This window comes from Aphidius gifuensis, linkage group LG5 (assembly GCF_014905175.1).
Source record: "Aphidius gifuensis isolate YNYX2018 linkage group LG5, ASM1490517v1, whole genome shotgun sequence".
NCBI classification, from domain to species: Eukaryota; Metazoa; Arthropoda; class Insecta; order Hymenoptera; family Braconidae; genus Aphidius; species Aphidius gifuensis.
Window position 1 is genome coordinate 18,251,933 of NC_057792.1, and position 11,136 is coordinate 18,263,068.

Consider the following 11,136-nt stretch of genomic DNA (forward strand, 5'->3'; position numbering starts at 1 on the left):
AATCAATAAAATTTTATAATATTCATCAATTGTAATTTAATCTTAATGTTTTAAATTAATATTTAAAAAATAAATAAATAAAAACAAAATCATAAAAAAAATTTAACTTTCTTTTTTATTTAATAACAAAATAAGTTAAAAATTAATATTGACAAACTTAAAAATAATCAACTTAAAAAGCTAAAAACTTTTATTTCAAGTTTATGGTCTTATCATGAATTTTAATTAAAAACAATTTTATTTTTTTTAAAACCACATTGTTAATTTTCATTTGCAAATATAACCAATTGAGTTAATAAATTTTCTAACAAGTCTTCGGACTTATTATTAATGTTGGAAGTATATTTGTGTATATTTTTTTTTGTAAACTACTTTTTATAAAAGTAGTATTTTGTTATGTAAAATTTTTTCCTACATAACTGCTTGTTTAAATCACTTACAGTTATTAAAAACTAAGTGTCAATTTTTTACTAAAACTAGTTGGAATTATCAGCGTTCACATGATGTACATAAAATATGTATTTATTATTTTTTAAATAACTCATATTGTGATATAAAATATATATCAAATCCTGTATTTATGGATAGAAAATTATCTGTATAAATCATCCGATTTACACAGAGTTAAATAGCTAAAAAAAAAGAATTGATTTTCTATGAGATTAGAAAATTCGAAATTTGTTACAAACACGATTATTGTTGATCATCCATCGCTGCTAATTGTAGTCTTTTTTTGGAGATACTCATTTTTTTGTGTCTTGTACCATCTTTGTGTGCTTTCCATTGTGCATTTCCAACTAATATTTTGTCGCATGTCTGTAACATATATAATTGTGCATATTTAAATATTATAAATGATAAAAAAATTCAATATTGACCGTGATATAAATGTAGAATTTTTAAACCAGCTAGAAGATTTCACATCTTTGGCCAATGTTAGTCATAAAATATAAAGTTATGAGTATATAATTTCATGATGATATTATTTAAATGAATTAATTATAAATAATCAATGATAAATTAATTTACCTCACACCAATAAGTCGTTTCATTACTACTATCTGTTTTTTTTTCTTCTTTACAATTATCTTGCATTGTTTTTCTATCAATTTTTTCATTATTTAAAATTGAATTAATAATATCTACAGCTGGTTTTAAGACATCAGTATTCCAATTGTCAAGATTTGTGCAATTTAATTCATAAATTGGTGGAACCTTTAATGATAATAAATAATTAGTTAATTTCTTTTCATTAAAAGTAATTAATTGTGTTTTATACAGTCAAATTAAATTCGAAATATTTTTACCTGTCTATCAGTACGTTTTACAAATCTATTCATGATCCATCGTTGCTGACGTCTAGCATATCTTTTTGTAACGAGTTTAAGATCTTTTACTCCTTGATCAAATAAAGCTTGTCCCTGTAAAATAAAATAATAAAAATCTATTTTTACTTTTTGATTTATACGATGCAAAAAAAACACAAAAATATCAGACTTAATTCTTCAAGATCATTCACACTCTTAGAAATGAAGCTAAAGATGAAGATTTAGTGTAAAAAAAAAATAACTTAAATACCTTTTCACTTTTTTTTTCATCATCAGGTAAAATTAAATAATTATGAAATTCTTTGAAGCCAATAGACTGAAATATACCTTTTGTATAATCAGGTGATCTGAAATAAAAATAAATAAATCAAGCATTCTGTCTAGTTTAACGAAAATATTTTTAAAAAGTTCAAAGAAACATTTAAATTATTAAATTTAATTTAAAACAGATATTTAATAATTTGATCAATATGTTTATAAATTACTTACAAATTTATTTTAGTCCATTCTCGAGCATAACACTCGTGAAAATTTAAAAGCTCATTAATAAGTCCAGTCTCTATCATTGAGTCTACTCTTCGGTCTAGTCTATCATCTAAAATTTCCTTTAAAAAATAATAATAAATTTAACTTTAATATAACTGATACTTAATTGATGAACTTTTTATTCAACAACTTTTTTATTTACCTGATCACAACGAAGCCATACTATTATTGAATTTTGAAAACGTAAAGGACCACCTAAACCACAGCCACCTTCTGTTCTTTGTTTTTTCAGTATTTCTGAATGAGTAATTCCATGATTTTCAAATACTTCTATTGATCTAGAATTGTATAAATAAATTATTAAATTTACAGCTTTTAATTCAACCCAATATATTTGGCTAAATTATTAATTTAATTATTTTTTTTAATAAACAATCGACAGCATATTTAAAAAATTTACCTAATAATTTTTCTTCTATTATTTGGATGCAATCGACGAGCCATTTCTGGATCAATTTTACTTAATTTTTGATGCAATGCCAAATTTGATTCAATTGAATCATCAAATTTCATTTTTTTTGATGATGTCAAATCATTATCATTATCACCATCAGTATCACATGTAGATACATCATTTTTTTTATCATTATCACCATCAGTATCACATGTAGTTACATCATTTTTTTTATTATCCTCAGTATTAACTTTACCCTCAATTAATTCAGGATCAGCAAGTAAAACTTGCCAAAGCAATGATTCAATATAATAATTTGTTCCTCCAACAATGATTGGTAATTTTCTTCGTGTTATAACATCATTTATCTAGACATTTGTTAATAGAAAAAAATAAAACACTTGATTCTTAATTATTAAATTATTCATAATTATTTTTTATGAATTTAAAGGATACAATTGGTAATGCTGCTCGTTGATAATCAGTAACACAATAGTTTACTAGTGGATCAATAAGATCAAGCATATGATGAGGTACTGCTAATTTTTCTTCTTTTGTTACTTTTGCTGTTATGATGTCCAACTCTTTGTATACCTAAACAATCATTTAGAATTTAAAAATTAATTATTAAACAGTTGTTAACCTTTGATTAAATAAAAATACTAATTAACTATAAATTACCTGCATACTATCAGCTGAAATAATTTCACCAGCAAATCTTTTAGCAAGTTCAATACCTAAACGAGATTTTCCAGTTCCAGTTGAACCGAGAATTACAAATATCGGCAAACGTGTCATTGAAGTGTCTGGTTTATTATCAACCATAATAATACTCAACAATTGTTTAATTGTTTTTTTTTTTCTTCTTTTGTTTGTTTATTAATTAATAAGCTGATAAACAAATTGATAAAATATGTAAAATGCACTTTTATTTTAGCAATAAATTATTATTATTTTCATTTGTTTATTCAGCTTTTTAATTGTTGTTATTAATTTATTGTTAGCCACTCTTTTTTTTATGAGTACTTGTAATTCATCTATTTAATTTAAGTATTGTTGCGCACGCAGTGGTTTTTATTTTAACAATGTTTTTTGTTTTTTGGTGATTAAAAAAGCTCAATTTAATTTAATTGATTGTCATGATTGTTTTAGACATTATTTTTAACAAAAATATTCGAAAATTAAACAAATAGGTCTTGTTGAAATTACGTCAGTCAAAACTTTGTTTACACATGTGGTAAATATTTTTATTATTATTTTTTTAAGCTGCACTTTCAAAAGGCACAATTAAAACTCACCTTGATTTTTCTCAGTGCCTTTTGTCGGTTTTTTTTTTTTGACATTAGATCAACTCTCAAAAATCATCATCACACACAATTTATTTAATATATTTACTATTGTTATAGATAAAAAAAAATACAATATGGTACTATAAAATAATAATAAAAAGTGTTAATATTATACTCATTAAATATCTAATTATTTGTAAGTAATTTTTCTTAATTACTGGTGCAATTAAGTTGTTTTTTGGCAGCTATGGATGATACAGGTGAGGTTATGTTGACGTATTTTTATTCTGTTTTTTTTTTTGTGTTGATTATATTGAACAATATTGAGAAAATATTGATTAAAATAACTTGATTGTTTAATGACTATTTAAGAGTCAACAACTGAGCCCAGTGCTAATGATGCAATGGATTCAAATGAAAAAATAACATCAGAAGATGATTGTATTAAACCAAAAGAAATTGAAACAACATTGAGTCCAGAAAATTCACCAGCCAACAATGATCATGAACTTGATACAACTGGGTAAGATGAACATCTTGTAGTTAATTAAACATCAAGTATTTTTGGTTTTTTAAATTTATTTTAAAAGTTGAATTGTTTTGTTTATTTTGTTTATTAGATCACCTGCACCAAATGAACAGCAACCAAGCAGCCCGGCTTCTGTTCATTCAAATGACAGTTTAAATGATAAAGATTCTTCTAAAAATATTCCATCTCCTTCACGCTCACGATCAGTATCTCCATCAAATAAAAGTGTTGTAAATTCACCAATAAATACTGGTGATGATAATAATGAAGAAAAAGAAGAAGAAGCAGACGAAGAAGAGGATAATGACAAAGATAAAACAACATTGGAATCTTCTGTAAATGATACAATTAGTGATAAAGATAAATCAGTGTCTCCAGATAGAAGTCGTTCAAGATCACCAGCAAAATCACCATCTCCAGATTCTGCAAATAATGAACTTGAAAAAGCTGATGACAAAAGTCGTTCTCCAAGTCCAACTGATGATAATAGAGTTGATGATATTAATGCATCTCCTGTAGCATCACCAAGATCTCCAAGATCTCCAAGATCACCTGGATCACCAGGGTCTCGTCAATCACAGCCAATATCACGTCGTTCAATATCAGCTTCACGTTCTAGATCAAGATCACGATCAAAATCAGGTTCCAGATCAAAATCAAGATCTAGATCACGATCAAAATCAGGTTCCAGGTCAAAATCAAGATCAAGATCACGATCAAAATCCGGTTCCAGATCAAAATCAAGATCAAGATCACGATCAAAATCCGGTTCTAGATCAAAATCAAGATCTAGATCACGATCAAAGTCAAGATCCAGGTCACGTTCAAAGTCAGGATCAAGATCTAGATCACGTTCAAAATCAGGATCCAGATCAAGATCTAGATCACGTTCAAAGTCAGGATCAAGATCCAGATCACGTTCACGTTCAAAATCAGGATCTAGAATAAAATCAAGATCACGATCAGGCTCGAGATCCATCTCCAGATCAAGGTCAAGGTCAAAGTCTGGATCAAGATCAAGATCACGTTCTGGATCTGGTTCAAGATCACGATCACGATCAAGATCAAGATCACATTCTGGTTCTAGAAAAAGTAGAAGCAGAAGTAGAAGTCAAGGTTCAAATTCAAGCCAAGTTGAAAGTAAAAAACGTAGAAGACTAATATCTGATTCAGATGATGAAGGTGGTGAAAAAGTATCTAAACGAAAATTGTTAGATCCAGATGAAGAAAATGACGATGAAAATATAACAGTTGCTAGAATTGAAGACGACGATGATGATGATGATGCAAATAATAAAGAAACTGGAGAGGGACAAGATGAAAATGAGGCAGCTGCTGTTGAAGAAAATGTTGTTGATCAAGGTAATGATGATGATGATGATTCAGATGAAGGAGTAAGACGTAATATAGATGATGAGCATGGTCTATCGGATTTTGATAAAATGCTCATGAGGAAAAAAGAAGAACAATCACGTCGTCGTAGAAAAAAAGACGTTGGTATTATAAATGATAATGATGATATTATTGCACAATTATTACAAGATATGAAAACAGCATCTGATGAAGATAGACAATTAAATAGTTTATCAAAACCAGCAACAAATAAAATATCAATGTTGCCAAAAGTATTGTCACAATTAAAAAAACATGATCTTCAATTGGCATTTTTAGAACACAATGTATTATCAGTATTAACTGATTGGTTAGCACCAATGCCAGATCGTTCATTACCATCACTTTGTATACGTGAAAATATCATTAAATTATTAGCTGAATTTCCAACAATTGATCAATCATCACTTAAACATTCTGGTATTGGTAAAGCAGTTATGTATTTATATAAACATCCACGTGAAACAAAAGACAATAAAGAACGTGCTGGTAAATTAATAAGTGAATGGGCAAGACCAATATTTAATTTATCTACTGATTTTAAAGCATTATCTAAAGAAGAAAGAATGCAACGTGATTTAGAACAAACACCACAAAAAAAACGTAAAATAGATGAAAATGAAAAATCTAAAAAATCACAAGATATTGATAAAGCATTAAAAGGTGAAGGTAAAACATTAAGACCTGGTGATCCTGGTTGGGTTGGCAGAGCTCGAGTACCAAAACCATCAAATAAAGATTATGTTGTTCGTCCAGATTGGAAATCAGATGTTGACATTAGTCGGGTAAATATATATATATTTAATTATTAGCTTATTATATAAATTAATTTTTATTAAATTTATTTATTTAATTTTTTCAGAGTACTAAAAAACCAATGAATCGATTTGAACGTCATATGAAAACTTATATAGACAACAAAAGAATTAAAAATAATAAACGTGCAGTTGAAATATCCATTGAAGGACGTAAAATGTCATTATAATATTTTGCTGTTTTTATTTTTTCATAACTATTCTGAAATTGATAAAATTATGTTAAATAGAAAATCACAATTCATGTAAGACAATTAATATTATTTAATTATAAAATAATTTCGATATAAATATTGATTAGTTTATTTATTTTTATTATAAATCATTAATACATTTAAGATTTTAAAGGTATATTTGGCCAAAAACAACATTTTTCATGATCTTTGTGATAATCAATATTAGCTTGAAGAGCTGTTTCCATTGCCATTATTTTATTACATGCTGAACCATATAATAATGTTGAATTTTTAATACTGTCAGTATTTTTTATAGGTGGACCTTGAAATTGATTTGGTATATCATCTTGTTCATCTTCATTGTCACGTTTTTTTTTTAATTCCATTTTATGACGTATACTTTGTTCTAAAAATTTGACCATGTCATTGTCAACTTGAAATTCCAGTGTGTCATTATTTGTTTCAATTGGATTTTGTTGTTGAGGAACAACAAAAGATTCTGAATGTGCTTGTTGATATATTTTATTATGTAAAATTTTGTTTTCATTTGGATTTTGTTGTTGATGAACAACAAAAGATTCTGAATTTGCTTGTTCATATATTTTATTACGTAAAATCTTGTTTTCTTCTTCAAGTGCAAGACATCGAGATTTCCACCATGCAACATTGTGTCTGTAAAATTAATTAATATGAATATTTTATAATTGTATAGGTATAATTAAAGCAGTACCTTTGTTGCCAGTCAATGGCATTTTTATAATTTTCCCAAAATGTCTCAGCAGGCATTGTTGTTGTCAGTTGAGAGAGTGAACTGTTACAAGTGGTGTTATTAAATATTTTACGATGTTTTATTTCTTTAACCTCTAATTTTTTTATAATACGTTCCTTTGCTCTAGTATTTTTCTTTTTTCTTTTACGATTTTTCGTACGTTTTTTTGACACGTGTTCCATAATTCATCCTTCAATATAAACAAATAAGCAAAACAAGCAAAATTAACATACAAAAGTTTATTTAAAAATATAATTGATATGAAAAAAATTACTAATCAATATAAGAGTCTTTAATCTAATCCAGATATAATTTAAATTATTTAATTATTAACATAAATTTAAGATTTAAATACCAAGTAAACAATGAGCTATATTATTATCCACAAAAAACATTTGTTTTGTGAAAAAAAAAAAAACAAAACAACAACAAAGTCGCTGTAAACAGTTACATCGAAAACAATAACTTAAATACCATTTGGTTTGTAAAAAATTTGTAGTTTATTAAAGAATAATAAAAACTTTTGTTAGCTAATAATTTAATTGTTATTTATTAATTAATAATTATTATTTATTAACACAAAAATTTTATCTGTGCGTTGTATACAGACCTTTTTCTAACTGTCAAAAGTTTTTTATTTTTTTAAATCAAAGAAATTTTTTTGTTATACCTACTATTTCATGAATTTATTTATTTTTTGTTAGTTTTTTAATTAACAATTAATGTAATTAAAAATAAAATTAATTGAGCTATTTTAAAATGTAAACAGACCTTTATATTCGCGAATCGAAAATCGAGATTAGAGAGAGATATATCACTGAATCTTATTTACAAACTATTTATATATATAAATCCCTGTGACCCACATTTTTATATTTTATTGTTATATATTATTTAGTCATATTATTTATCTGTACCATGGTACGCACCAGCTGTTTTGTCTCTAATGGTTGTAATTTAAAAAAATATTAAAAAGAAAAAAATTAATCTCACAAAAAAAAACAGATTAATTTTCTCTCCAAAATAAACAAGTTTTATTATTTTCACAAATGTACTCAATTAAAAAATATAATTATTATAAACATAAACATTTATGTGAATTAAAAAATTTTTGTTGTTGTTGTTGTTAACATAAAAGCAAATGTCTATTGGAAAGTTTTGACATAACACACATGTTAGTATATTTTTTTATTCATTATTTTTAGATAATTAATTATAATAACTAGTAATAGAATAAATTTATTTATTCAATTAATCTTTGATGATATTTTTTTTTTAAGACAATAATAAATTGTAATATTTAAAAACAACAAAACAAAAAAATATATTACAAGTGTAAAAAACAAATTGCTCAACTGTTTTATTTATTATTTTTCTTTGAAAAGAAATTATAAATAAACAAATAAGATGTGTAATAATAATTGAGTATATTATTTTGATGAAAGAATGTCAGAATCGCCTTGTACGTCTAAAAAATTGGAGCCATATTGTAATGGTGACCAAGAAGCTTTTGAAACATATAAAATAACAAAAAAATGGGAAAAATTTCACAACTGGCTTCATTGTATTTGCATTGTGACATTTGATCTGGAGCTAGGGCAAGCAATAGAGGTAAAAAAAAATTAAAATAAACATAAATAATTGTTGTTTCGATTAGCTTATTTAATAAACGTTTTAAATCAACAGGCAATATATCCAAGTCATGTAAAATTATCATCAACTGAACGTTCAAATATTTGTTATTTGGCATTTCCTGATTCAAATTCTGGCTGCAAAGGTGATACAAATTATCATGTTAGAATACGTCAAAGTCCAACGACAGTATCAACATCATATGAAACAAATGGCTTAAAAGAATATAATAAAAAATCTGTAAATTTTTTACAATCAGAAAAATATTATTACTGGGGATATGTTTATTTTCGTCAAGTTAAAGATAAAACACTACCACGTGGATATTTTCAAAAAAGTGTTGTATTAATATCAAAATTACCATTTGTTAATTTATTCAATGAAATTGTATCATTACTAGCACCAGAATATTTTGATATTGGTAAAACTGTAATGGATGTTGCAATTGATGAAATAAATAATTGGCAAAATCCAATACCAGGACAAATTATTAATTTACCACTTCTTGGTGTATTAATACAAACTTATATACCAAATAAAAATTACAAAGCAATTATTCCATTAATTGTAAATTCTACAATAAATGATAATATTGATACAACAACATTAACAACAACAACAACATCATCATGTTCATCTTCATCATCATCAACATCATCACCATTAGCATTAAATAAATCACGTAGACGTGAATTAACATCAGCATATGAAGGTGATATGTTTGCTAGTTTATCATCAATTGTAAGTCATATACATTTAATTTGGGAATTGGTATTACTTTGTGAGCCAATTGTTATTATGACTGGTTCACCAATAATATGCTCAGAAATGGTACAAGCACTTGTTGCAACAATAACACCATTAAAATACTCGGGTGATTATAGACCATATTTTACAATTCATGATTCTGAATTTAAAGAATATACATCTGATACAACAATACCACCAGCTGTTATACTTGGTGTTACAAATCCATTTTTTGCTAAAACATTACAACACTGGCCACATATCATTAGAATATGTAATAATTTAATAACAAATAAAAATAATAATAATAACAATAATAATAATAATTCATCTGATTTTATAAATAATCAAAAATATCGTATTAAAAAATCTGAAAATTTAAAAATACTCGATTCAAAACCTGGTGTATATACTGAATACAAGCCATTTTTACAAAAAGATAAAGTTATATTAAAAAAGCTACTAAGAGGAATTCAAACAAAACGACCAACACAAGTTCAAACAGCTTTATTAAAACGTCATTTAATGGATTTAACTGAAAGTTTTATGATTCCATTGGAACGTTATATTGCAACTTTAATGCCATTACAAAAAAATATATCACCATTCAAGGTAATTTATATAATATTTAAAGATAAGAAAAAAATAAGAATAGATGATTAATTAATTTTTAATTATTGTATTAGGCAACTCCAGCACCACATAGATTTAATCCAGATGATTTTTTATCAACATTACCAACAGCAGGACCACAATTGACAATTGGAATAAAAGGTGATTGGGTTGGTCTTTATAAAAAATTTTTTCGTACACCAAATTTTTCAGCATGGTTTCATTCACGTCATACTGAATTAACACAAAAATTACAAGCACTACAACTTGAATCATTATCACAAGCTGATTTAAATACTTGGGTTAAAGATAAACAAGAAGTTGAAGTTGTTGATATGATACTCAGAATACGTCAAAAATTAAAATTAAGTTATGATGATGATGTGCCAATAACTCAATTAATACGTGATAGTCTTTGTAGTAAAATTAATGAAATGACTCGTACATTACCAGATGATTTAAAAATAATACTCTGTCAAGAATCTTGACATTTTTATTTTTATTATTTTTACATTTACAATGAAAAATTAAGTATAAATCAATTATGATAAACCAAAACAAAAAAAAACGTCAACATTTGTGTTGTTTTTTTTATTTTTTTAAATTTTTAAAATGTTCAAGTTTTTGTGAAATGAAAAAAATATATATTTTTTTTTCAATCAAGTTTTTTAATTTAAATTAGAATAATTGAATGATTATTAATGTAATTATAGATGAAATTAAAAAAGTAAAATATTTACGTAAAAAAAAAAAAAAATAAACATGAAATATATTTTTTTGTTTATTAAATAAATTAGATTTAATTAGTTTTTAGATATTTTTTTTATACTATGGGATGATAAATTAAGAAAATGTATTAATTTTAAGATATATGTATTTTAAAAATACAATAATTTTATTTTTCTCT

At 25.4% G+C, this 11,136-nt stretch overlaps 4 protein-coding genes across 12 annotated transcripts; 2 read left to right on the plus strand and 2 right to left on the minus strand.

Annotated features, from left to right (window-relative positions):
- Positions 1-15: 15 nt before the first annotated feature.
- LOC122858117 (tRNA dimethylallyltransferase) lies at positions 16-3,359 on the minus strand. 2 transcript variants are annotated; one of them, XM_044160811.1, is made up of 9 exons: positions 2,950-3,359; positions 2,725-2,862; positions 2,275-2,636; positions 2,017-2,152; positions 1,818-1,933; positions 1,579-1,675; positions 1,308-1,421; positions 1,030-1,215; positions 16-816 (listed from the first exon to the last, which is right to left on the minus strand). In XM_044160811.1, exons 1-9 carry the CDS (start codon positions 3,091-3,093, stop codon positions 694-696), a joined length of 1,416 nt encoding a protein of 471 aa, XP_044016746.1. In that variant the 5' UTR covers positions 3,094-3,359; the 3' UTR covers positions 16-693. The 2 variants fall into 2 exon arrangements, with proteins under 2 accessions (XP_044016746.1, XP_044016747.1); XM_044160812.1 differs by having other exon boundaries at positions 812-924.
- A 246-nt stretch (positions 3,360-3,605) lies between these two features.
- Positions 3,606-6,593, plus strand: LOC122858074 (IWS1-like protein). The gene is made up of 4 exons (XM_044160747.1): positions 3,606-3,817; positions 3,930-4,080; positions 4,178-6,263; positions 6,341-6,593. Exons 1-4 carry the CDS (start codon positions 3,805-3,807, stop codon positions 6,461-6,463), a joined length of 2,373 nt encoding a protein of 790 aa, XP_044016682.1. The 5' UTR covers positions 3,606-3,804; the 3' UTR covers positions 6,464-6,593.
- A 6-nt stretch (positions 6,594-6,599) lies between these two features.
- On the minus strand, positions 6,600-10,728 carry LOC122858162 (gem-associated protein 8-like). 6 transcript variants are annotated; one of them, XM_044160884.1, is made up of 3 exons: positions 10,680-10,728; positions 7,200-7,428; positions 6,600-7,141 (listed from the first exon to the last, which is right to left on the minus strand). In XM_044160884.1, the coding sequence occupies exons 2-3, from the start codon at positions 7,418-7,420 to the stop codon at positions 6,628-6,630; spliced, it is 735 nt and encodes a 244-aa protein (XP_044016819.1). In that variant the 5' UTR covers positions 7,421-7,428; positions 10,680-10,728; the 3' UTR covers positions 6,600-6,627. The 6 variants fall into 6 exon arrangements, with proteins under 6 accessions (XP_044016819.1, XP_044016816.1, XP_044016822.1 ...); XM_044160881.1 differs by lacking the exon at positions 10,680-10,728 and adding an exon at positions 8,010-8,122; XM_044160887.1 differs by lacking the exon at positions 10,680-10,728 and adding an exon at positions 7,913-7,994.
- LOC122858089 (protein DENND6B) lies at positions 7,696-11,130 on the plus strand. Of its 3 annotated transcripts, none has more exons than XM_044160769.1 (4): positions 7,696-7,718; positions 8,684-8,849; positions 8,925-10,229; positions 10,304-10,742. In XM_044160769.1, the coding sequence occupies exons 2-4, from the start codon at positions 8,685-8,687 to the stop codon at positions 10,715-10,717; spliced, it is 1,884 nt and encodes a 627-aa protein (XP_044016704.1). In that variant the 5' UTR covers positions 7,696-7,718; position 8,684; the 3' UTR covers positions 10,718-10,742. The 3 variants fall into 3 exon arrangements, with proteins under 3 accessions (XP_044016704.1, XP_044016706.1, XP_044016705.1); XM_044160771.1 differs by lacking the exon at positions 7,696-7,718 and adding an exon at positions 8,135-8,412 and having other exon boundaries at positions 10,304-10,992; XM_044160770.1 differs by lacking the exon at positions 7,696-7,718 and having other exon boundaries at positions 8,148-8,849; positions 10,304-11,130.
- Positions 11,131-11,136: the final 6 nt, after the last annotated feature.

Excerpts from the sequence above, each read along its gene's own strand:
- LOC122858117 (XM_044160811.1), bottom strand. The coding sequence starts at position 3,093 with ATGGTTGATAATAAACCAGACACTTCAATGACACGTTTGCCGATATTT. Across the intron at positions 2,637-2,724 it reads AACGAGCAGCATTACCAATT|ATAAATGATGTTATAACACG; the intron begins GTATCCTTTAAA and ends ACAAATGTCTAG. Across the intron at positions 2,153-2,274 it reads AATAGAAGAAAAATTATTAG|ATCAATAGAAGTATTTGAAA; the intron begins GTAAATTTTTTA and ends ATACAATTCTAG.
- LOC122858074 (XM_044160747.1), top strand. Across the intron at positions 4,081-4,177 it reads CATGAACTTGATACAACTGG|ATCACCTGCACCAAATGAAC; the intron begins GTAAGATGAACA and ends TTTGTTTATTAG. Across the intron at positions 6,264-6,340 it reads CAGATGTTGACATTAGTCGG|AGTACTAAAAAACCAATGAA; the intron begins GTAAATATATAT and ends TAATTTTTTCAG.
- LOC122858162 (XM_044160884.1), bottom strand. The coding sequence starts at position 7,420 with ATGGAACACGTGTCAAAAAAACGTACGAAAAATCGTAAAAGAAAAAAG. Across the intron at positions 7,142-7,199 it reads GCCATTGACTGGCAACAAAG|ACACAATGTTGCATGGTGGA; the intron begins GTACTGCTTTAA and ends TTAATTTTACAG.
- LOC122858089 (XM_044160769.1), top strand. The coding sequence starts at position 8,685 with ATGTCAGAATCGCCTTGTACGTCTAAAAAATTGGAGCCATATTGTAAT. Across the intron at positions 8,850-8,924 it reads AGCTAGGGCAAGCAATAGAG|GCAATATATCCAAGTCATGT; the intron begins GTAAAAAAAAAT and ends TTAAATCAACAG. Across the intron at positions 10,230-10,303 it reads AAAATATATCACCATTCAAG|GCAACTCCAGCACCACATAG; the intron begins GTAATTTATATA and ends TTATTGTATTAG.